At 37.8% G+C, this 26,141-nt stretch overlaps 1 protein-coding gene across 1 annotated transcript in view; it reads right to left on the reverse strand.

Annotated features, from left to right (window-relative positions):
• The window catches only part of LOC105468377 (WD repeat domain 44), a 107,522-nt gene that overhangs the window by 31,987 nt on the left and 49,394 nt on the right, over positions 1 to 26,141 (reverse strand). The window contains exons 4-12 of the mRNA XM_011718491.3: positions 23,146 to 23,782; positions 22,248 to 22,378; positions 21,059 to 21,154; positions 19,294 to 19,430; positions 17,948 to 18,031; positions 13,595 to 13,701; positions 10,895 to 11,046; positions 8,286 to 8,424; positions 6,973 to 7,037 (exon numbers count right to left, since the gene is read on the reverse strand). Coding sequence (XP_011716793.1) covers positions 6,973 to 7,037; positions 8,286 to 8,424; positions 10,895 to 11,046; positions 13,595 to 13,701; positions 17,948 to 18,031; positions 19,294 to 19,430; positions 21,059 to 21,154; positions 22,248 to 22,378; positions 23,146 to 23,782 — 1,548 coding nt within the window. The remainder of the gene's footprint in view (positions 1 to 6,972; positions 7,038 to 8,285; positions 8,425 to 10,894; positions 11,047 to 13,594; positions 13,702 to 17,947; positions 18,032 to 19,293; positions 19,431 to 21,058; positions 21,155 to 22,247; positions 22,379 to 23,145; positions 23,783 to 26,141) is intronic.

Here is a 26,141-nt window from a genome sequence, read left to right on the forward strand (position 1 = left end):
AATGCAGGGAAATCCAAAAAACAATACAAGAAGTGAAGGGAGAAGTATTCAAAGAAATGGACAGCATAAAGAAAAAAACAATAAGAACTTCAGGAAACACTGTATACACTTATAGAAATGCAAAATGCTCTGGAAAGTTTCAGCAATAGAATTGAACAAGTAGAAGAAAGGAATTCAGAGCTCGAAGACAAGGTCTTCAAATTAACCCAATACAACAAAGACAGAAAAAAGAATAAGAGAATATGAACAAAGCCTCTACGAGGTCTGGGATTATGTTAAACAACCAAACCTAAGAATAATTGATGTTTCTGAGGAAGAAGAGATGTCTGAAAGTTTGAAAAACATATTTGGGGGAATAATCAAGGGAAATTTCCCCGGCCTTGCTCGAGACGTAGACATTCAAATACAAGAAGCACAAAGAACACCTGGGAAATTCATCACAAAACGATCATCGCCTAGGCACACTGTCATCAGGTTATCTAAAGTTAAGACAAAGGAAAGAATCTTAAGAGCTGTGAGACAAAAGCACCAGGTAATGTATAAAGGAAAACCTATCAGATTAACAGCAGATTTCTCAGCAGAAACCCTACAATCTAGAAGGGATTGGGGCCCTGTCTTCAGCCTCCTCAGACAAAACAATTATCAGCTAAGAATTCTGTATCCAGTAAAACTAAGTATCATATGTGAAGGAAAGATACAGTCGTTTTCAGACAAACAAATGCTGAGAGAATTTGCCACTACCAAGCCACCACTAAAAGAACTGCTAAAAGGAGCTCTAAATCTTGAAACAAATCCTGGAAACACATCAAAACAGAATCTCTTTAAAATGTAAATCACACAGAACCTATAAAACAAAAATGTAAGTTAAAAAGCAAAAACAAAACAAAACAAAAAAACAAGGTACACAGGAAACAAATAATACTATGAGGTATCTCACATCTCAATACTAACATTGAATGTAAGTGGTCTAAATGCTCCACTTAAAAGATACAGAGACACAGAATGGATAAGAACTCACCAACCATCTGCTGTCTTCAGGAGACATAAGGACTCAAATAAACTTAAAGTAAAGGGGTGGTAAAAGGCGCTTCATGCAAATGGACACCAAAAACGAGCAAGGGTAGCTATTCTTATATCAGACAAAACAAACTTTAAAGCAACAGCATTTAAAAGAGACAAAGAGGAACATGATATAACGGTAAAAGGCCTTGTCCAACAGGAAAATATCACAATCCTAAACATTTATGCACCTAAGACTGGAGCTCCCAAATTTATAAACCAATTACTAACAGACCCAAGAAATGAGATAGACAGCAACACAATAATAGTGGGGGAATTCAATACTCCACTGACAGCACTAGACAGGTCATCAAGGCAGAAAGTCAACAAAGAAACAGTGAATTTAAACTATACCTTGGAACAAATAGACTTAACAGATATATATACAGAACATTCCATCCAACTGCAGAATACACATTCTATTCAACAGCACATGGAACTTTCTCCAAGACAGACCATATGACAGGCCATAAAATGAGCCTCAATAAATTTAAGAAAACTGAAATTATATCAAGCACTCAGACTACAGTGGAATACAACTGGAAATCAACTCCGAAAGGAACCTTCGAAACCATGCAAATACACGGAAATAAAATAACCTACTCCTGAATGACCACTGGGTCAAAAATGAAATCAAGATGGAAATTTAAAAATTCTTTGAACTGAATGACAATAATGAAACAACCTATCAAAACCTTTGGGATACAGCAAAGGTGGTGCTAAGAGGAAAGTTCATAGCCCTATAAATGCTTACATCAAAAAGACTCAAAGAGCACAAACTGACATTCTAAGGTCACACCTCAAGGAACTAGAGAAACAAGAACAAACCAAACCCAAAGCCAGCAGAAGAAAGGAAATTACCAAGATCAGAGCAGAATTAAATGAAATTGAAACAAACAAACAAAAAATACAAAAGATAAATGAAACACAAAGCGGGTTCTTTGAAAAAATAAATAAAATTGACAGACTGTTAGCAAGATTAACCAAGAAAATAAGAGAGAAAATACAAATAACCTCATTAAGAAGAGAAACAGGAGATATTATAACTGACATCACTGAAATACAAAAGATCATTCAAGGCTACTATGAACACCTTTATGCACATAAACTAGAAAACCTAGAAGAGATGGATAAATTCCTGGAAAAACACAACCCTCCCAGCTTAAATGAGGAAGAATTAGATACCCTGAACAGACCAATGACAAGCAGCAAGACTGAAATGGTAATTTAAAAATTATCAACAAAAAAAAAGTCCAGGACTGGCCGGGTGCAGTGGATCACGCCTGTAATCCCAGCACTTTGGGAGGCCAAGGCAGGCAGATCACCTGAGGCCAGGAATTCAAGACTAGCATGGCCAACATGTTGAAACCGCATCTCTACTAAAAATACAAAAATTAGCCGGACATGGGGGTGTGCGCCTGTAATCCCAGCTACCAGGAAGGCTGAGGCAGGAGAATCGCTGGAACCCAGGAGGCACAGGCTGCAGTGAGCCGAGATCGCGCCACTGCACTCCAGCCTGGGCGACAGAGTGAGACTCCATCTCAAAAAAGTCCAGGACCAGATGGATTCACAGCAGAATTCTACCAGACATTCAAAGAAGAATTGGTAACAATTATTTTGACACTATTCCACAAGACAGAAAAAGAGGGAATCCTCCCTAATTTATTCTATGAAGCCAGCATCACCCACTAATACCAAACCAGGAAAGGACACAACCAAAAAAGAAAACTACAGACCAATATCCCTGATGAACAAAGATGCTAAAATCCTTAACAACACACTAGCTAACCCAAACCAACAACATATTGAAAAGATAGTCCACCAAGATCAAGTGGGTTTTACAGCAGGGATGCAGGGATGGTTTAACATATGCAAGTCAATAAATGTGATACACCACATAAACAGAATTAAAAACAAAAATCACACTATCATCTCAATAGATGCAGAAAAAGCATTCAACAAAATCCAGCATCCTTTATGATTAAAACTCTCAGCAAAATCAGCATACAGGGGACATACCTCAGTGTAATAAAAGCCATCTATGACAAACCCACAGCCAACATAATACTGAATGGGGAAAAATTGAAAGCATTCCCTCTGAGAACTGGAACAAGACAAGGATGCCCACTCTTACCACTCCTCCTCAACATAGTGTTGGAAGTCCTAGCCAGAGCAATCAGAGAAGAGAAAGAAATACAGGGCATCCAAATCGGTAAAGAGAAAGTCAAACTGTCACTGTTTGCTGACGATATGATAGTTTACCTCGAAAACCCTAAAGACTCCTCCAGAAAGCTCCTAGAACTGATAAAAGAATTCAACAAAGTTTCCAGATACAAGATTAATGTACACAAATCAGTAGTATACACCAACAGCAACCAAATGAAGAATCAAATCAATAACTCAATCACTTTTACAATAGCTGCAAAAAAAAAAAAAAAAAAAAGAATATACCTAACCAAGGAGGTGAAAGACATCTACAAGGAAAACTACAAAAGGCTGCTAAAAGAAATCATAGATGACACAAACAAATGGAAGCACATCCCATGCTCATGGATGGTTAGAGTCAATATTGTGAAAATGACCATACTTCAGAAAGCAATCTACAAGTTCAATGCAATCCCCATCAAAATACCAACATCATTCTTCACAGAATTAGAAAAAACAATTCTAAAATTCATATGGAACCAAAAAAGAGCCCACATAGCCAAACCAAGACTAAGCAAAATAACAAATATGGAGGTGTCACACTTCCTGATTTCAAACTATAATATAAGGCCATAGTCACCAAGACAGCATGGTACTGGTATAAACATAGGCACATAGACCAATGGAAAACAATAGAGAACCCAGAAATAAACCCAAATACTTACAGCCAACTGATCTTTGACAAAGCAAACAAAAAAAATAAAAAGTGGGGAAAGGACACCCTTTTCAACAAATGGTGCTGGGATAATTGGCTAGCCACTAGCCACGTGTATGATAATGAAACTGGATCCTCATCTCTCACCTTATACAAAAATCAACTCAAGAGGGATTAAGGACTCAAATCTAAGACCTGAAAGCATAAAAATTCTAGAAGATAACATTGGAAAAATCCTTCTAGACATTGGCTTAGGCAAGGATTTCATGACCAAGAACCCAAAAGGAAATGCAATAAAAATAAATAGTTGGGACTTAATTAAACTAAAGAGCTTTTGGACAGCAAAAGGAACAGTCAACAGAGTAAACAGACAACCCACAGAGTGGGAGAAAATCTTCACAATCTATACATCCAGCTAAGGACTAACTAATAACCAGAATCAACAACAAACTCAAACAAATCAGTAAGAAAAAAACAGTCCATCAAAAAGTGGGCTATGGACATAAATAGACAATTCTCAAAAAAAATATATACAAATGGCCAACAAACATATGAAAAAATGCTCAATATCACTAATAATCAGGGAAATGCAAATCAAAACCACAATGTGATACCACCTTACTCCTGCAAGAATGACCATAATAAAAAATCAAAAACAGATGTTGGTGCGGATGCAGTGGTCAGGGAACACTTCTACACTGCCTGTGGGAATGTAAACTAGTACAGCCACTATGGAAAACAGTGTGGAGATTCCTTAAAGAATTAAAAGTAGAACTACCATTTGATCCATCAATCCCACTATTGGGTATCTACCCAGAGGAAAATAAGTCATTATTGGAAAAAAGATACTTGCACACACACCTTTATAGCAGTACAATTCGCAACTGCAAAAACATCGAACCAACCCAAATGCCCATCAATCAACGAGCGGATAAAGAAACTGGTATATATACATGATGGAATACTACTCAGGCATAAAAAGGAATGAATTAACAGAATTTGCAGCAACCTGGATTAGACTGGAGACTACGATTCTGAGAGAAGTAACTCAGGAATGGAAAACCAAACATCGTATGTTCTCACTGATATGTGGGAGCTAAACTATGAGGACGCAAAGAGGTAAGAATGATACAACGGACTTTGGGGACTTGGGAGGAAGAGTGGGAGGGGGGCGAGGAATAAAAGACTACAAATAGGTGCAGCATATACTGCTTGGGTGATGGGTGCACCAAAATCACTAAAGAACTTATGTAACTGAATACCACCTGTATCCCAATAACTTATGGAAAAATTAAAATAAAAAAATATTTCTATGAATGACCATTACCATCTAGCTAACTACTCAAGCCAGATACCTGTGATTTATCCTAGGCTACTCACTTTTACTACCCCAGCTAGTCAGTCACCAAGTCCTACAAATTAGACTTATTTTACATCTCTCAATTCAGCTTATCTTTACAGTTTCTAGATCTTCTGCTATCATAATCATCATATTTGGAAGTAACCATTTCTCTGGGTTAACAGCCTCTTACATGGTCTCCCTGTCTCTAACCTGAAGCCCCCGCCTAGTCTATCCTTCACATTACTACCAGAATACTCTTTCTAAAACAAAAATCTGAACATGGTAATTACGCCTCTAAGTGAAATCCTTCCAAACCCCACCCTGCTCCCAGTAGTTTGCAGGATAAAATTCCAATGTCTTCGTTTAACACAGAAAGTCATTTAAAATCCCACTCCTGCCTACCTCTCCCACCAATCTCACACATGCACCTTTCCCAGCCATGTGTAATTCCTTGTAGTACCTTTAACATACTAGCCTCCATGCCTTTGTACTTGCTATTCCCTGTGTCTGATATGCTCCTTCCTTTCTTCTCTCATATAGCTAAATCCTAGCTCAAATAACAAGCTTCCAGGAAACTATTCCTAATACTGTGATTTATAAGGCTAACCTATTCTTGTGTAGTACCTTCTGTAGAATATCACCATCTAATACTGTAATTGTGAGTTTACCCATTTCACTAGTCCACAAGATCCCTGAGGACAGAATATGTCTCATTTGATTTTATAGCATGTAGCAGTGTCTGCCACATATGGCAGGCACTCAGAAGACATTTGTCGAAGGAGTTTAGTTTTGGACCTATTAGTTGATGTGGCTGAATTACATGTAGGTGGAGAGATCCTATATATTGCTATGTGAAAAGGCAGCAAGCACAATAATGTTCTTGTTTAAAAATCATAAAGTTACTGAAAGTAAACAAAGAATTACAGATCTAAAGTCAGTTCAGAACTAGAAGTGCATAAATATGTCTATTGAAAATGGCCAAGAACAGACCCTGATAAACAGTAAATGTAAGGAGGTGGAAGAATAAACAGTGGGAGTATAAAAGAATAAGGGAAAACAGAACCATGGAAAGCCAGGAGAAGGGGAAAAGGTAGTGTCAAATATTGGAGCCAATGAAATCTCAGGAAAATACTGTTGCGCAGGTAGACATTTTAGGTTCTCTTGTTTATATCACCCTTACCTAATGCAATACACAAAAAGCACAGGTGACAACTTAGTACAATATTGTATATTCTGCTTTTTTAGGTTTAAAATTGGTTATATTTAACCTTCCAGCTCTAAAACCAAATGAAAATCATTAAGATACCTTATCTGAAACTGTTATAAAGTGTTTATTAAACTAAGGAGATTAGAAAATTAAAATACTTAAATATCTTTTTTCTTTCCTTAATTATCTCTTATTTGGGTATCTACTATCATTATTTAAAAAATATCTAACATGGATTTGAGGGGAGGGGCTTTTGTATTATTTAAGTTTACATTAGTGGTATAGTACCCTGAGGAATAGTATTCACTGTCTGGCAACATTTAAACATCAAAAATTTTCATTTGCTAATTGCTTCTAATTGAAGAAACTCCTGTTTGTAATGATACATCTTAATTTTAATTAAGTGTCTTCATGCAACTGTAATTTCTGATACATAAAAATACTTTATGGTAAACAAATTAAATCATACCATTTCACATAGTAGCCATAAAACAATAAGCATACCCCTGTATCTGTATCCGATTTTGATGAACTTAGACTTTCCTGAGAGGGTGATGGAGACACACGTCCTAAAAACAACATAATAATTATAAAAAAGGGATGTATGTACACACACAGACCCACCAAAATACAACATTCAGAAGTAATGACACAGCAATGTCTAATAGTTAGAGAATATAGTATTCTAGAAAAACACTAACAATTGAGGCATAACCCCATAAGAGCCAAAATATTTGTTTTAATCATTTTTACATAAAAACTTCATAAAATGGCTTAACCATTTCCCTACTTTAGTAAACAAAATACCATTAAATCCTCAGTATTCAAATAGAACACATTCTTATTAATCATGACAAGTAGCAAGAGGAACAATAAAGGAGCAGAAAGGGTCAGGGCTGCAGTTAGTCTCAAGGGCCACTGAAAATAGTCTTTTCGCTTAAGGCAGGGCAGTAAAAGAAATGACAAACAGCGAGGAATAGAAAAACTCACCATATAGTAAACACAGTTTAATTTCTTGTCAAATTATTGTCATCTTCAACTAAGTATTGAAACATAATGCAAGCAATACTCACAGGATGTACTCAAGTATATGAGGCCTAGCTTGCCAGTTTAGTGAATCTCCCTAGACTTCTATGTTCCTCAAATTGGTGCTTTGACTATTCACTCTCACCCACGGCCACCTTTTTTCTCCTTCCTCCTATGCTTTACTTCTTGTTTGCAGCCTTACTTGATGGCAGGGAGGGTGTGGAAAAAACTTATTACACAGTTAAATAGTTATTAGAGAAGAATCCCATAAACTTAAAAGCCCAAATTTACATCAACTCTACATACATGTACATAGTTGAAATCAGTGTGAACATAATGTTCTGAGGCTTCTCTTTTCAACATTTTTTTCATATATCCCTTGATGTATTGACAATTCACATTCATTTTCCATGACTCTTTCCTTAATCTTTTTTACTTACTGGAGAGAGAGAGATATATATGATTTTCATTCTTTTTCTAGTTAATTAGCAATTCTATTTTAACCTAGGATAGAACTGAAGGTTGCCAGAGGAAACCAAATAACATGTTCTCAATAGTTGATGAAATTAACTACACACTACACCTGGAAAGGGATAAATCAAAAGCTTTGTGGCAGCTCTTTTCATTGGGTTTAGAGACTTTTTACCACTGACGTCTGTCTTACTTTCAAGTTTTTGGCTATTATCATAAATAGTGGTTGCTGCAAATGACTGCCAGAAAAGTAGGGCATCAGTATACCTAAAATGTAAAAACTTCAGGTTTCTGTAGATTTTTAAATACATGAAAAATACCTTCAGTATTGTATTTCATTCGCATATTGTTGAAATAGTCAAAAGCATTTTTTAAAGCCCATATTCTCACTACATTGTCTTGTCCAGCTGAGGCAAGTAACCGGCCACAGTGAGAAAATTTCATGGTCCAAACAGCTCCCTATGAAAACAAAAGAAGGTTCAAAGTTAATACTTTACAACTTTAGAGACTTTACTTTTGGCCGGGCACAGTGGCTCACATCTGTAATCTCAGCACTTTGGGAGGCTGAGGCAGGTGGATCACCTAAGGTCAGGAGTTCGAGACCATTCTGGCCAACATGGTAAAACCCCATCTCTACTAAAAATACAAAAATTAGCTAGGCATGTGGTGGGCGCCTATAATCCCAGCCACTTGGGAGGCTAAGGCAGGAGGCTCACTTGAACCTGGGAGGTGAAGGGTGCAGTGAGCTGAGACCGTGCCATTGCACTCCAGCCTGGGCAACAAAAGCGCAACTCCATCTAAAAATAATAATAAATAAAATAAAATTTAGAGACAAGACTTTAAAGCCAAAGTTTAAAATTATGCCAAATAATGTATACTAAAATAATCCTCACATTGCTAACACTACTTAAGTCCAAAAGTTCAATGGTGCTTTAATACCACAAAAGTAGACTTTCAGAAGAAAGGTAGGGTAAGATAGTTGTGGTGTTCCATAATCCAAACTAACAACTTCAAGAACTCAAACCCTGTCCACATATTAACAGAAATGGGAGTTCTAAAGTGGTCAGAAATCTTCATTGGAAAAGCACAAATCCTAGTTGGGGATCTCAGTCCCCTAGCTGAACGTAAAGACGGGTGGCAGAGCCCTCAGCATAGCACTAACAACTGAGCAGGATTGAGGAAGACTAAAGCCCACCTTGGCAGTGACCCTCATAGCACCAGGTACTTAGAAGTATTACAGTTTTGGAATGGGCTGGGCATGGTGGCACGTGCTTGCAATCCCAGCACTCTGGGAGGTCCAGGTGGGTGGATCACTTGAGTTCAGGAGTTCGAGACTAGCCTGGGCAACATGGTGAAACCCCATCTCTACAAAAACCACAAAAAATTAGCCAGGCATGGTGGTGCGCACCTGTGGTCCCAGCTACTCAGGAGGCTGAGGAGGGAGGACTGCTTGAGCTCAGGAGGCAGAGGCTGCAGTGAGCAGAGATCCCGCCCCTGCACTCCAGCTGGGTGACAGAGCAAGACTTTGCCACAAAAAGGAAAAAAAAAAGGTAGTAGTATTAGAATGGTGCATCCTACTTTTTTCTCTAGAAACAAGGTTTCAAAGTATACGGCCAGAATCTCTAGACACTGAAAACAGTAGGAAAGTATGTGTGTGTGGTGGGGGTAGAGGAGAAGGGAGAAAGAACACGAACCTCTTAAGTTGGAAAGACCAAATATTATTACAAGAAATACTATTATATACACATTCAGATGTATCAAAAAGATTATGCCACAGCCCATTTATTGAAATAACCATTCACTTCTACAAAATTCAAGTGTATTAAAAATGAGTCATTTGGAGCCTACTACAATGAGATTTTATTTAAAACAGGAAACAACGAGTCAATACAGTACTAGGAAATTTATCAATTTCCTTAAGGAAAATACTAAAATCAACTCAAACATTTTATCTGTAGATTGTAAGCATCAAAATTTAAATTTGAATTTGGTTGCCATCCAATATATTTATGGTTGCTTCCTTCCAGTTAAGCCAACTTTTAGACTTAAAATGTAAACAGATTCCCTAATCAAGGGTACAACATTATTCAGTTCTAAATTTTATCACTGCCTTCCTTGTGTTCCTAGCATTTTCAGGGGTTAACTGCAATACAGTTTGTGCAATTGCATCTACATTGGTACTTTTGAACTCTAAAGGAGCACTTGAACTTTTACCTCTCTCCTTGTTTTAGCTGAATATCTCACTTTACAACATATATTGAGCTTCTGATGTATTTTGTAAATTATTTAAAATATGGTTGGGAACATTTTAAACATTTTTCAAAGTTACAGACCACCCTCTAATTTAACTGCTTTAAAGTTTGGTGCCTTTGCATAGGTTTCTTAGTGATACAGGCTGAGAGTTTACTTATTCAATAACTCATTTTTTTCTTTTTCTTTTCTTTTTTCTTTTTTTTTCGAGACGGAGTCTTTTACTCTGTAGCCCAGGCTGCAGTGCAGTGGTACGATCTCGACTCACCACAACCTCTGCCTCCCGGATTCAAGCAATTCTCCTGCCTCAGCCTCTCAAGTAGCTGGGATTACAGGCACCCACCACCATGCTCGGCTAATTTTTATATTTTTCATAGAGACAGGGTTTCGTCATATTGGTCAGGCTGTCTCGAACTCCTGAACTCAAGTGATTCGCCTGTCTTGGCCTCCCAAAGTGCTGGGATTACAGGCGTGAGCCACCACACCTGGCCGATAAGTCACTTCTGGAATACTTCAGAGACAGACTCTGTATTACCTATTCATTAAATCATGTTAACATAAATTCACCGTTCTTGAGTCAGGCTAGCAAAGTTACATACATAGAGATAGTTTTGTAGAAGCCAAAGTATTTCTCTTAACAAAAACAGTATCAATCCTAAAAAATGAAAAAGTTGCTTACCATATGTTCACCACTAAGATCTTGCACCACTTTGATCTGATCAAAATCATAAGGTCCTTTGAAACCGTGTGCTGCTTTGAATTTAACTGGTCTTGTGTATGGCATTCCTTCATCATCACTTGATGAAGGATCATCTTGATCAGTATGAAACACTGAACAGAAAAGCAATAGAAATCACTACTAGCTAATATAGATATTGCTACTATCATAGTTTCATATTTCCTGCATACCAAGAAAATTCATTAAATGGAAGAGCAAAATTTATTTATTATGTAACATACTGGTTAAAAACATGGAGTCTAATGCCAGACTGCCAGGTTCAAATCCAGCTCTGTCATTTATTATCTGTGTGACCACAGGCAAGTTACTCAACTTTGGATGCCTCTTAGTTTTCTCATCTATCAAATGGGGATATGATGGTACTTACCTCATAGGGTTTCTATGGGATTAAATGAATTAATACAGGTAAAAGTGCTTAGTACAGTCCCAGGCACTGAATAAGTACTATGTAAGTTTCATTAAATAAAACAAATGAGTACAATAATGACAAAGGCATAGGAGGTCAAGATATTTGCAAATTTAGAAAATTTACCTAATTAAAAAAAATTTATTTATTTATTTTTATACAGACGGGGGTCTCACTATGTTGCCCAAGCTGGTCTCCAACTCCTGGGCTTAAGTGATCCTCCTGCCTTAGCCTTCCAAAGTGTTGGGATTACAGATATGAGCCACCATACCCAGACCTACCTAATTTTGAAAATACAGTTATTCCCCAGTATCCATGGCAAGACCTGCTATGGGTATCAAAATCTGCGAATGCTCAAATCCCTTAACATAAAATGGCACGGTATTTGCATATAACCTATGCACATCCTTTCATGTACTTTCTTTCTTTTTTAAAGACAGGGTTTCACGTTGGAGCGCAGTGGTGCAATCATAGGTCACTACAGCCCTGAACTCTTGGGCTCAAGCAATCCTATTCCTCAGCCTTCTGAGTAGCTGGGACTGTAGGCACACTTCACTACACCAAGCTAATTTTTATTTTTTAGTAGAGACAGGGTCTCACTATGTTTGACCAGGCTAGTCTCAAACTCCTGGCCTCAAGCAGTTCTCCTGTCTTGGCCTCTCAAAGTACTGGGATTATAGGCATGAGCCACCAGGCCTCGCCCTACTGTATACTTTAATCTCTAGATTACTTATAATATCTACTGCAACATAAATGCTATATAAATAGTTGTTATTTTTTCTATTGTTTTATTTTTTATGTTTTATTTATTTATTTTTATTTTATATATATTTTTATTTTAAAAATAAAAATATTTTAAATATTTTTTATATTTTATTTTAATAAATTTTTATTTATTATTTATTTATTTATTTTGTATTGTTATTTTTTATGTTTTTTAATATTTTTCTATCTGTGGTTGTTTGAATCCCTCCATGTGGAACCCATGGATACAAAGAACTGGCAGTATTTGTAAAAACCAAATAGTTGGCCAACTGCGGTGGCTCACGCTTGTAATCCCAGAGCTTTGAGAGGCTGAGGCAGGCAGATCACCTGAGGTCATGAGTTCAAGACCAGCTTGGGCAATATGGTAAAACCCTGTCTCTACTAAAAATACAAAAATTAGCCAGGTGTGGTGGCAGGTGCCAGTAATCCCAGCTACTCAAGAGGCTGAGGCAGGAGAATTGCTTGAACCCAGGAGGCAGAGTTTGAAGTGAGCCGAGATCATGCCACTGCACTCCAGCCTGGGTGACAGAGCGAGACTCCATCTCCAAAAAAAAAAAAAAAGAAAAAATTAGCATTGGCCGGGCGTGGTGGCTCATGCCTGTAATTCCAGCACGTTGGGAGGTAGAAGTGGGCGGATCACCTGAGGTCAGGAGTTCGAAACCAGCCTGGTCAACATGGCGAAACCCTGTCTCTGCTAAAAATACAAAAATCAGCCAGGTGTGGTGGTGTGTGCCTATAATCCCAGCTACTTGGTAAGCTGAGGCAGGAAAATGGCTTAAACCCAGGAGACAGAGGTTGCAGTGAGCCAAGATCATGCCATTCCACTCCAGTCTGGGTGACAGAGCGAGACTGTTTCAAAAAAAAAAAAAACCCAAAACCAAATAGCCTTAAAAAACTAACTTATGGCTGGGCGCAGTGGCTCACGCCTGTAATCCCAACATTTTGGGAGGCCAAGGTGGGCAGATCACGAGGTCATGAGATGGAGACCATCCTGGCTAACACGGTGAAACCCCATCTCTACTAAAAACACAAAAAATTAGCTGGGCATGGTGGCGGGCACCTGTACTCCCAGCTACTTGGGAGGCTGAGGCAGGAGAATGGTGTGAACCTGGGAGGCGGAGCTTGCAGTGAGCTGAGATCATGCCACTGCGCTCCAGCCTGGGCGAAAGAGTGAGACTCCATCTCAAAAAACAAAAAAAAAAACAAAAAAAAACCAAAAAAACCCTAATTTATAACTGATTATTTAACACTCAACCCTTTCAGACTGTCAAAGTCACAAAATATGTATAAATTCATTTTTCTTCAAACTCATAAAATTAAGTGATAGAGTACCTTATTTATTGAAATACTAAGATGTCAGCTATAAAGGTTTACTATTTTAAATAGAATGCTTCTTATAAACTACAGGCTAAATTTAGACGATTACAAATTAATTGAATGTTCAGTTGAAATGTTCTGTTTTAACTCACCTTCATCTCTAACACTTTTAACTTTATTTATAGCACGTTCACCATATTCCTCAGCAAGGTGCTTTGCTCTCTTTACTGATTTTCCAAGAAACTTCTTTAGTTGAGTCCTTAACAAAAATGAAAAAAGTATCAACTCAGTTAACTGTAAAAGTTCAACAATTTGCAGACAAATGTATTAGCTGTGACTGATAAAGTACACTACTTTGAAATAACCTTTTTTAAACATAAATAATAGGTGTTTGAGTTCCAAATGCCTTATTCTATGGAATAAACATATTCAAGTCAATATGGCAAAGGAAACATACACCCTTTCCCCCAATTTACCATATTCATATATTCTAGAGCTTTGGTTTTCAATGGTGAATAAAATTGATTGGCAGAGGTAGTGTGGAGAGGGGAGTGTTTAAAGTGTAGGTACCTGGGCTCCATCCCCAGATAATCCAATTTAGAGAGTCTGGGGGTGAGGCCATGAATCTGAGGTGAGAACTGCTTTGAGAAGACTGTTTTAGCGAGCTGTTCTTAAAAACACATTTTACTAGTAAAGAGTAAAGAGATATTTCCTTACAAAATAGAATGCTTTGGTAGCTGAAGATGGTCTCTTTCAGTTTGGGTAAGTGTATGTAATAAAATTAGGCTGAGCTTTCCTGGTAGGTATTCCCAAACATGAGGTAATGTAAGTATGCATCTCAAGCTTCCATAAATAGAATTTATTTATTGCATTTTCAATTAGCTAAGTCTCAGGTTTCATATATTAAGATTATAAAAAGCAGAGCACAGTACATGAGGGACAGTATTTTTAAAAGTTGTTAAGTTATATACAGAGAGAAGTTCAATGTAACCCTGTTTAGAATAGTCAAAAAGTGGAAATAAACTAAATTTTCTGTCAATCGAGGAATAGATAAATAAGTGCTGGTAGGAAATACAAGAAAATGAATGAGCAAACCTCAGCTTTTTAAATGTGCCAAGCTCTTATAGTAACCTCAGGGGCTTTGCATGTGTGGTTATTTCCGCCTGGAACACCTCTCCCTTGGCTAATACCCACTCACTTTTTAGGTCTCAGATCAAACAGCTCTCTCAAAATGGTCTTTTTAACTTTAGACGGAGTTTTTGTTATATAGTCCCCGTTAATCCAAAGTTTCACTTTACATGGTTTCGGTTACCCCAGTCAACCATGGTCCAAAAATATTAAATGGAAAATCCCAGAAATAAAACCATTTGTAAGTTTTAAATTGTGTGCTATTCTGAGTAGCATGATGAAATCTCACACCATCCTGCTCCATCCTACCTGGGATGTGAATCATCCCTCTGTCCAGTGTTTCCACGCTGTAGACGATACCCACTCATTACTTAGCAGCCTTCCTGGTTATCAGATCGAAAAAACATAGTAGCAAAGTCTGGTACTATCTGTGATTTCAGGTATCCACTGGGGATCTTGGAACATATACCCCATGGATAAGAGGGAACTACTGTAATACTTCTACAGGACCTGGAGCTTTACTTTTATAGCAGTCACTACAAATGTATCTAGATTTATCTGTGCAATTATATGTTTAATGCCTATTTCTCCCATTTAACAGAAGTTCTATGAAGGCAGAGACCACGAATGTCTTTTTCTTTCAAATTTTTTAAATTGAGACAGAGTCTTGCTCTGCTGCCCAGGCTACAGTGCAGTGGTATGATTTCGGCTCATTGCAGCCTCGACCTCCCAGGTTCAATGGACCCATCTGCCTCTGCCTCCTGAGTTGCTGGGACTACAGGTGCATACCACCATGCCTGGCTAATTTTTGTATTTTTTATAGAGACGGGGTCTTGCCGTGTTGCCCAGGCTGGTCTTGAACTCCTGGACTCAAATGATCCACCCGCCTCGGCCTCCCAAAGTGCTGGGATAACAAGCATGAGCCATTGCACCCATCCTGAATGTCTTTTTTTTTTTTGAGACAGAATTTCACTCTTGTTGCCCAGGCTGGAGTGCAATGGTATGATCTCAGCTCACTGCAATCTCTGCCTCCTGGGTTTAAGCAATGCTTCTGCCTCGGCCTCCTGAGTAGCTAGGATTACAGGTGCCCACCACCACACCCAGCTATTTTTTTGTATTTTTAGTAGAGACTGGCTTTCACCACGTTGGCCAGGCTAGTCTTGAACTTCTGACCTCAGGTGATCCACCCACCTCGGCCTCCCAAAGTTCTGGATTACAGGTGTGAGCCACCATGCCCGGCCTCTTAATGTCTTAACTGTTATATCCCAAGCACTTAACTCTCATATCTGGCTCTCAGAAAGACTGCAATATATATATTATTAGTGCTGATATAAAGACATGTCTATGATATACCTGATTTTCTTAACAAAACAAAACAAAACAGCAAGTTGACAAATTATAGACATAGAGTAGTAGCCCTGCTTTTATGAGAAACAAAAAATTCTATGGAGAATACACTATGCTATTAAAACTGATTTCTGGGTCTGAGATTATCAGAAACTTTCATTTTCTATTTTACATATTTCTGTATTTCTTTTGATAACCAGAAAACATAGATGATAAACCATTTTTAAAACCATTATAAGGTCTCTGCTACCTGTAACTCTGAAGCTGTATTTTCTGGATAAGTTTACTACCACTTTAAAAGCCAAGAAAACAGACATTTTAATATTTTTTCAGATGAGAATAGTTCTAAAATATCTACTTTTATGCCTTCTTAAATGGCACTTTATGTTCCCTAAATTTCATTCCTTGATGGATAAGATCATTGCTACCATCATTTTGGTTCTTTAATACATTCAGAGCCTTTCTAATGCATTGCAGGTGGGCCATACTATTGGTTCCCCACTCAGCCTTCAAGGCAACAGGGCAGGGCCGAGGGAAGCCTGGGCCAATCTTCTCTGGCCATCAGCTACCTTATCAGCTTACCCCAGCATTCAGTGCAAATACTATTATGTTCTTTGTGTGTCATGGCATGATAAAAGGTTGAAAAGCACTGTGATATGATGATTGTGCTATATTATGAGTTCTTTCTTTGTTGGGGGGGGCAAGGTCTTGCTCTGTCACCCAGGCTGAAGTGCAGTGGTGTGATCACGGCTCACTGCAGCCTCGACCCCTCAGGCTCAAGCAATTCTCCCATCTCAGCCTCCTGAGTAGCTGAGACCACATGTGTGTGCCACCATGCCCGGCTAATTTTTAAAATTTTTTTGTAAAGAGTGAGTCCACCAATGTTGCTCAGGCTGCTCTCAAACTCCTGGGTTCAAGTGATCTTCCTACTGTGGTATCCCAAAATGCTGGGATTACAGGCATGAGCCACGGCACCCACCTATATTATGAGTTATTTAATCATTTTTCTGATTATCTGACATTCTTATGTGTCAACTTACCTGTTGTCACAGTTCGATGCTTCTATTTTGCAGTAAGCTCAGACACTTGACCAGAGTTTTTAAAAAATGATGTAAGAAATAAGCATAATGGCTTTGAATAAACCTGAGGAACTTTTCTCTTAGAAAAATAATGAGCTTTAGTGCATGGACTATGTGACATCTCTTCTGGATGTTTATCTGTCTCTGAATAATTGTAGTAATTCCTTATTCTCAGGTTCCTGATAACTGCAACTACTAGATGGCCAAGTTCCAAATATCTAAGGTGCTACCATATGCCTGCATTTTAGGTACATGTTTCCTAAAAATTCTTTATTTGATACACACTAGGAAAATGCTTTGATACACACTAGGAAAAGGACTCAAGTGGAGAATTCCCTTTGGACCTTAGAGTTAATTATCATCAATTTAGAGACTTGTGTATAATCAAACAAAATGTATAGGCCCACCATTGATCTAGAAGTTTGTAGGGGAAACAGAAGGATGGCATAATCAGAATCCTTTTGCAACATACTCTTTGATTGTTTAACGTGTATTTGTCTGAAAACAGTTTAACTGAAAACAGTTTAAGACAATATATTGTAAAGGGAAAAAGTAAGTTATAGACTACAGGTATTCCCAAAATTGAGAAAAGAAAGAAAATTGCTATAGACTGTAGTAGTCAGGAAGAATCTCATTATAGTTGGGTTTAGAAAGACAAATAGGATTGCAGAGATGAAGAGAAAGGGAAAAGACAACTTCAAGGACAATCATGTTCTTCTACTAACACTTTTGGTACCTACCTACCAGTAGAAAAACACAGGTATGGTGCAACACTTACTGGTCATTTTCTGTGTGTCAGATGCTTTATTATTATTACCAGCGAGGGACAGGGAGGAGTGGTGGTGGGTAGACATAAAAACAATATGGAGTACAATTTAAAATAGTATGGTAGTTCTCATATTTTTTTAAATAAAAACTTGAAATGAAGAAAAGGGATGTACTGTAACTCACGTTTTCTGTTTTAACCTTCCACCATCAGTATCTGTTGGCTGAGACTGTAACTTCTCTTCATCATCTGACTGTGCCGCGTCATTACTGTAAGAAGGGGAAGTTGTTTTAAAATAAACCATTTCTTCTATTCTTCTTAAAAATCTCTGTTTATACTTACTATATAACCAGTTAATCAGAATAAGAAAAACTATGCTAATAAGCTTTACATAAATTTCTTTATTTATTTAGGAGATGGGAGTCTCGCTCTGTCGCTCAGGCTGGAGTGCAGTGGCACAATCTTGGCTCACTGCAACCTCCGCCTCCCCGGTTCAAGTAATTCGCCTGCCTCAACCTCCTGAGTACTTGGGACTATATGTGCACACTGCCATGTCTAGTTAATTTTTTGTATTTTAGTAGAGACAGGGTTTCACCATGTTGCCCAGGCTGGTGTTGAACTCCTGAGCTCAGGCAATCCACCTGCCTTGGCCTCCTAAAGTGCTAGAATTACAGGTGTGAGCCACTGTGCTCAGCCCATATAATTTAATTTAAATGATGGACCTGACAACTTACAGGCTTCAGAAATTGAAGAAAAGAATCTTTAAGCAAGGTGCAATGTATAACATATAAATGAATACAATTTAGCAATTTGTGAAAAACCTACTACAAACAAGGCTTTTTGCTTGGCAAAATGTGCTGTAGTGAAATAATAAAGTAACTTGTAGGTATCTTCCTCCCCACTCATTAAGTACATCCTGCATTACATTTAATAAAATAGCTCCTGCTTTTACAGAAATGATTCCTTAGATCTACATACATCTCGCAGTAAAGTCACTCATCTCACTTTAAAGCCATTTTCTGATCCTACAAAAACAGTACAAATATTTAAACCATTTTATGACCCTTAAAGCAAAGTTTCAGAAGACTAAGTGTTCATTCTACATAGTTTTTTAGCCTCAATTTTTTTTTTGTTATTTTTATTTATTTATTTTTGTGGAGATGAGGTCTCACTATGTTGCCCAGGCCCCTCTAACTCCTGAATTCAAGTGCTGCCTCAGCCTCCCAAAGTGCTGGGATTACAGGCATGTAATCCCTCACTGTTTTTATATTGTCCCAAGTATAATTTAAATAATTAAAAAAGAGAAACTAAGTGCTATGGGATTTAATATTTATACTATTCCCCCAAGTAACTGTACAGTCATAATGAAGAGCAAAGTTAAAGAATACCTACCTTATCTAACTCTATTTTAACTCCAGAGTAAAGAAAAACACTGAATGAAACCAAATTAGGGATTGTCATAGTTCATTAACAGAGAAATCTTAACAACTCTGAAATACTATTAATGACAAATAACAACGTTAGGCCACACCTTACATATTCTTTTGTCCTTCTCATGATGTGTAGAGTGAGAGGATTAATGCCTGTTGGTAGTTTCTCTTCTGCAAGACTCAAAGGTATTTCTTCTCCAGTATCCAGGTTCTTAATCATTACACTGGCTAAAATTTCCTGAGGTTAAAAAGAACAATCACACCAAGATGACCTGCAATTTAATTATCTTTTTGAGTCTACAAAATCCCCTAAAATTTAAGCTAAAGGCTTTTTAGATACATTCAATACTGCACACAATAATTTCTAACATTTTTATTGAGATACAATTCACATGCCACAAAATGCACTCATTTAAAGCATATAATTCAATGGTTTTTAGTATATTCACAGAGTTGTACAGCTATCGCCACTAAGTCAGAATATTTTCTGCACCCCAAAAGGAAATTCCCTACCCATTAGCAGTCACACCTCATTTCCCTTTCTTCCTAGCCCCTGGCAAATACTAATCTACTTTCTGTCTCTATAGATTTGCCTATTCTGGACATTTCATATAAATCAAATCCTGTAATATATGGCCTTTTACATCTGGTTTCTTTAACTAAACATGATGTTTTCAAGGTTTATCCATGTTGTAGCATGTATCAGTACTTTATTCCTTCATTCCTTTTAATTGCTAAAAAATACAACATGGTATGAATATACCACATTTTATTTATCCATCCAATCAGTGATGAACATTTGGGTTGTTTCCAGTTTTTGGCTGTTATGAATAAGGATGCTGTGAATATTTGTGTACATTTTTTGTGTGAACATATGTTTTCGTTTCTCATTGGTATATACAAAGGAATGGAACTGCTGGGTCATGGTAACACTATGTTTAACATTTTGAGGAACTGCCAAACTGTCTTCCAAAGTGCAATATTTTAAAAAATGTATTGTTTTAAAGAAACATAAACTAAGATTTTGCTGTAAAATTTAATTCTGAATAAGTTGGCTAATAGATGCATACTAAGTTTTAATTGTAAGAAACCATTAAAATAATAAAATTTATGTTGGTATAACATGTATTTATAATATCAAGTTCTTTTATTATTATTATCATTAAAAATTTTTTTTCTTGAGACCGAGTCTTGCTCTGTTGCCCAGGCTGGCGTGCAGTGGTGCGATCTCGGCTCACTGCAACCTCTGCCTCCTGGGTTCAAGTGATTCTCCTGCCTCAGCCTCTGGGTAACTGGGATTACAGATGCGCACCACCATGCCTGTCTAATTTTTGTATTTTTAGTAGAGATGGGGTTTTGCCATGTTGGCCAGGCTGGGTCTCGAACTCCTGACCTCAAGTGACCCACCCGCCTTGGCCTCCCAAAGTGCTGCGATTACAGGAGTGAGCCACCACACCTGGCCTCAACATCAAGTTCTTTTAAAGCCCACTTTCTATAAAATATAAACCTTGCTTTCAATATATTTATTCCACTATGCAATTGAGTGAAAGGGGAAGTTTAAATCAGAGATGCAACATCCAGCATATCAACAAAACAAAGACAATCTTCAATTTTCAGTTTTTCCTTTTTTTTTTTTTTTTTTTTGTGTAACAGCAATAAACTTAAAAAAAAATAAATTGTGGTAAATTACACATAACATAAAATTTACAATTTTAACCATTTTTAAATGTACAGTTCTGGGTCATTAAGTACATTCACATTGTTATGCACCCATCATTACCATCCATCTCCAGAAGGTTTTCATCTTCCCATTATGTTTTTTGTACTTTATGTTTTAAGAACAAGAACAAAAAAATCTATTTCTACCTCATCAGTAAGCTCTCTCCCAGAGTTGGATCTAGGTCTCTGAGGGCCCATCACTTCACCTGCTACAGTCTGCTCATCAGGTGCTTTTCCATTTTCCTGGAAATATAATTTTATAAACAGAAATTAGACTGAATCAATTTCTATAAATGTTCAATTATTACCACACATAATTCTAAAGAATTTCATAATTCAAATAATGGAGTCTGCAGAAAATCTAAATGGAACATTACATTTCAGTCCTTCATTTTTCCCAGCATGCTGAAAAACATTAGGAACCAAAACTATTGCTGCTCATGAAATAATGTCTTAGTATTCTTGAAAACAAATAAATGTTCTATTTGAACCTAGCCAAAAAGCATTTCTCTACTAAGACTGCTATTAATCTGGACTGTATGTGGCTACCTCAAAGGTAGGGGTCAGAAAACTTCTCTCTATAAAGAGCCATATTATAAATATTTAAGGCATTTTTGTTCATATAGAGTCTCTGTTGCATATTCTTCTTCTTAAACAACCTTTAAAAATGTAAAGAACATTCTTAGCTTGGGGATCCTACCAAAGCAGGCCACTGCTGACCCCTGCTCTAAGGCTACAACAAGACTATAGTGTCATATGTTGTAGTCTGGTAGCCCGGCCCACCATAGCTACCATGTAAGTAGCTCTGAGTCCCAGAATCTGGCTGTGGTAAAATTAACGTTATCAAGTCTTTTGTGTAGCCCACTTCCTAGCATATAAAGTTTTTTTATGATTAGGAAAAGGAAATTATAAAAAAAAGTCTTCAATTCTGACCAATACAGGACAAATATAGACTATAGTTGGTGTTTATTAGTACCAACAATATTACAAATAGTAGCATCGTCGTTTTTCAAATACCTATTACCTGCTAGCATCTGTCGTTTTTTGAACACCTATTACCTGCTAGATACTTGGCATATTTTAGCTCATTTCAAACCCTCAAGGAAGGATTTTTCCTCCATTTTATTGATGGGGCATCTGAGATCCAGATGCCAAACAGCTTGGTAGGCTCACCCAGTTAGTGTGTAGCAGAGCTGATCAAGGGAAGTAAGGGGGTCAGGTTTGGAGGACAAAGAAATATTTGGCCTGCAGAATATAGAACGCTCCATAATCAACAAACCAGCCACTTGCAGGCAGCTGATAAAGTCTATATGAAATAGAACACTAATTCACCAACCTGGGCAGTAACTATTTTATCTCCACTGGTAGCACTTGCCAAATCAAGAGAAGGCTGAGAATCCTTGACCGTACTCTCTGAAGCCATGCTTGTAGTTAGGAGAGAATCAGACGTAATATTCTCTTTGGGAACTGCAATGATAATAATAACAATAACAACCCTTTTTGTTTGATTCTTATAACAACCCTGTGAGGAAAGTGGTTTGATTACTCTCATTTCCTATACAGGGAAACCATGGTTCAAACAAGTTATTTAATTTCCTCAAGACTATACAGCTCATACAAAAAAAAAAGATGCAGGACTTGAATTCAGACTTTAGGTCTCCAAATCCCATGTTTTTTTCACATGCCACTCTCTCTCAGATGGCAACAGATTCGAAAGTTTGAAGTCTGCTGAAGTGTTCAATTATAGTAAAGTAACTTTCACCAATGTAAACATTTTTACATTTTGTCTATTACTAAAGAAATAATTTTAATAACTTGGTTGCCAGTGAGTTTTATAAAGTGAAATAAAAGCAGAAAGGTAAACAGTTTCAACTCCAAAATTTCACCACAAAGGGTTATTGCTCTCTCTCTTTTTTTGAGACAAGATTTCACTCTGATCACCCAGGCTGCAGTGCAATGGCATGACCCTGGCTCTCTGCAGTCTTTGCCTCCCAGGCCCAAGCAATTCTCCTGCCTCAGCCTCCCAAGTAGCTGGGATTACAGGCGCGTGCCACCATGGCCAGCTAATTTTTGTATTATTTTTGTTGTTGTTCAGATGGGGTTTCGCCATGTTGCCCAGGCTGGTCTTGAACTGAGCTCAAGTGATCCGCCCGCCTCGGCCTCCCAAAGTGCTGGGATTACAGGCGTGAGCCACTGTGCCCAACCAACAGGGTGATTTCTCAATTAATACTTGCCATCTAGATCAGGAGTTTTCAAAGTCTCAAATTCCAATTCGCTTTTCCTTTTTCTTGGTGGTGGAGCAGGTCGAGATGGAGGTGGGGGTCTAGGAGGTGGGAAATTAGTTGGAGGAGGTGGGCGTGCTGGAACAGGCTTCTTTGTACTAGCCACTATATCAGGCTCTGGAGTAAGGTGTCTCGGGGGTTTGGCAGGGGCCACTTCTTCCACAGCAGCAAAATCTTTAGTAGATAAGGAGTCTGAGGACACAGGTCCTAGAACATCACTTCCTTTGACTTCCACTGCTTCCTTGTTCAATACTTCTGCTTCAGTTTCAAGCACATTAAGCTGCTCAGTTGAACTTGTTTGAGTTAACTTTGTGGTTTCATCTACTGGTTTCTCACAGGTTTCATCCGAAGGAAAGCATTTTTTAAATTCTAATTCAGTCTCTTCAAATGTATTCTGACTCTCTGCCTTTTGGGATTCTTCCTGCAGTACTTGATCTATGGCTAACAGTCCGGGTATATTGCTCAGATCTGTTCTAGCCACAACAGGACTGGCAGTAGCTTGATCAGAGAGTTCTTTTCCTTTGGAATCCAAAGAGTCATCTTCAAGCTGTAGTACTTTCTGACTCTCCTCAATAATACTTTCAATAATCTGATGAAAGGGTTAAAAGTAGTTTTTTAAAATGAAGCTATTTATAAGAACATAATAACAGCTAATCATTTACACAGTACTTAGTAAGTGCCAGGCAATGTTCTTAATACTTTACATATTTTAATCTTTACGACAATCTTAAGAGATTCTACTTCTACTGTCACCCTTTTATAAATGAGGGAACTAATCAAATGATTTGTCCAAGGTCACAAAGCTAGTAAGTGATAAAGCAGGTATAAACCCAGGGAGTTTGATTCCAGCATCTATACTCTTAACCCTCATAATAGGGAATTTGTGTTAACACTTAGGTACAAAAGGTCAAATAACCCTATTTATAGGGTTATTTTAATCAAGTTGTGATTGATTTTAATCAAGGGTGATTTTAATAAAGCTCAATCCTAAACTTACATTAAGACTCAATATCCTGATTCATTTACATATTTATGCCAAACTTGTTGTAATACCAGCCTACTGGTTTGAGCCCACTTAGCAAAACCATGATAATCCAAATTCCCAGGAGAAGAATTCAAGTTGTTTAGCTCTGAACTCAAGCTTATGACCCAAAAACCAGCAGATGCAGGGAGATTAACATTCTTAAACAGACTACACCTAAACTCTACTATTTGGACTGATGGCAAGATCATGGAAAGAGTTCACCTTGTCTTTTCCCTTCCTTTCTTTCTTTTTCTTTTTTGAAATGGAGTCTCACTCTGTCACCCAGGCTGGAGTGCAGTGGCACGATCTCGGCTCACTGCAACCTCCGCCTCACAGGTTCAAGCAATTCTCCTGCCTCAGCCTCCCTAGAAGCTGAGATTACAGGTGTGTGCCCCATGCTGGGCTAGTTGTTGTACTTTTAGTAGAGACAGGGTTTCACCATGTTGGCCAGGCTGGTCTTGAACTCCTGACCTCATGAGATCCACCCGCCTCGGCCTCCCGATTACAGGCATGAGTCACTGCACCCGGGCCCCTTTCTTTCTTATATGTAGCTTAAAATATAAACAGGCTTTCTATTATCTTCTACCAACATTTAGAAGAAAAGAAAATATATTTTCTCCCCAGTCCTGTCATTACTAACATTAAATCTCCCAGATCAGTTATCCCACCACCATGCCCAACCATGAACAACTTCTGCTTTCTCAATTCCTTGGCTTCAGAAAGTTAATGGAATGTATCACAGAACCATCCTAATCTGGTTTACTACAATTTCATGCTAACTTGAACTGGATATTACTGCTGCTCAGTAATATTCATCCCGGATTTCTTAGCATGTTCTATATGTTAGTTTTTCTCAATCTTCAAATTGTTAACCTTAGAAATTACCTTGCTTTCACCAGAACTAACCAGAGTCCAACCAATTTGTCAATTAGGTGGTTACTGAGCGCGGAGAACCTCAATGATAACAGTGATAACAGAAGTCATATTCCAGTGGATTTGAGAATGAATAAGAGGTGAAGATATAGAGACATTAGCACGGTCTGAGTTTTCAAAAAGCTTAGCTATAAATGCAAAAAGATTTCAATAAAGTGTCCCAGCACTTTTATAACCTGAAGGGAAGGAACCACTGGAAAAGAAGATAACAGAGCAATGTTCTGGAAAAGAAAGGAATGAAGGCCTACTGTGTATTAGACCTAGTATACAAATTCTCATTTAATTGCCATATAGACCTTTGGGTTAGGTAGCTGGATTACCTCCCTCCTAGAAAAGCAGGACTCTGAGGTAAAGGCTTTAAGAAATTTGCCAATCCCACAATTAGTAAGCTACAAAGCCAAAACTGAAATCCAGATCTTTCTTAAACGTCCAGTGATCTTTGTATTATACCACACTACTTTGGACAGAAAACAAGAATACTAGATCATCAGTGATGGATGACATGAAAAAGAGGTAAGAAATGACAATAAATATGTAGGTAAAAGAAGTGAAAGATGATACAAAGGAATGGATTCAGGCTTTTTAGCCTCTAATATTTACGTAGAGTAGGAAACAAGGTTATCTCCTGAAAATGAGGGGGATGTGAGTGGGTACAGTGAGCATGAGGTGAGTATAAAGGTTTGAAATAATCATTACGCATAATGGAAATGTCTGTGTCACAAGAGGGGTCAAAATGAGGTTGAAACCCCTGTCTTCCCCAATCCCTTATCTGAGAATAATCTCTCCCTCCTCTGCACTTCTATTACTATTCTTACTGTTCAGTATAGTATGAACTATAATACAAATACAGAGCTGTATATGGGCTAGCTCTATTTATTTTCTCTACACCAGATAATTAGTACCTGGAGAGCAAGGTCCGTGTTTTCTGCCTCTTGATATGCCTCATGACACCTTCTTATGGTGCCTAGCCCTGGCATTTCTTTTCTGGATT

This window comes from Macaca nemestrina, chromosome X (genome assembly GCF_043159975.1).
Source record: "Macaca nemestrina isolate mMacNem1 chromosome X, mMacNem.hap1, whole genome shotgun sequence".
Taxonomy (NCBI): Eukaryota; Metazoa; Chordata; class Mammalia; order Primates; family Cercopithecidae; genus Macaca; species Macaca nemestrina.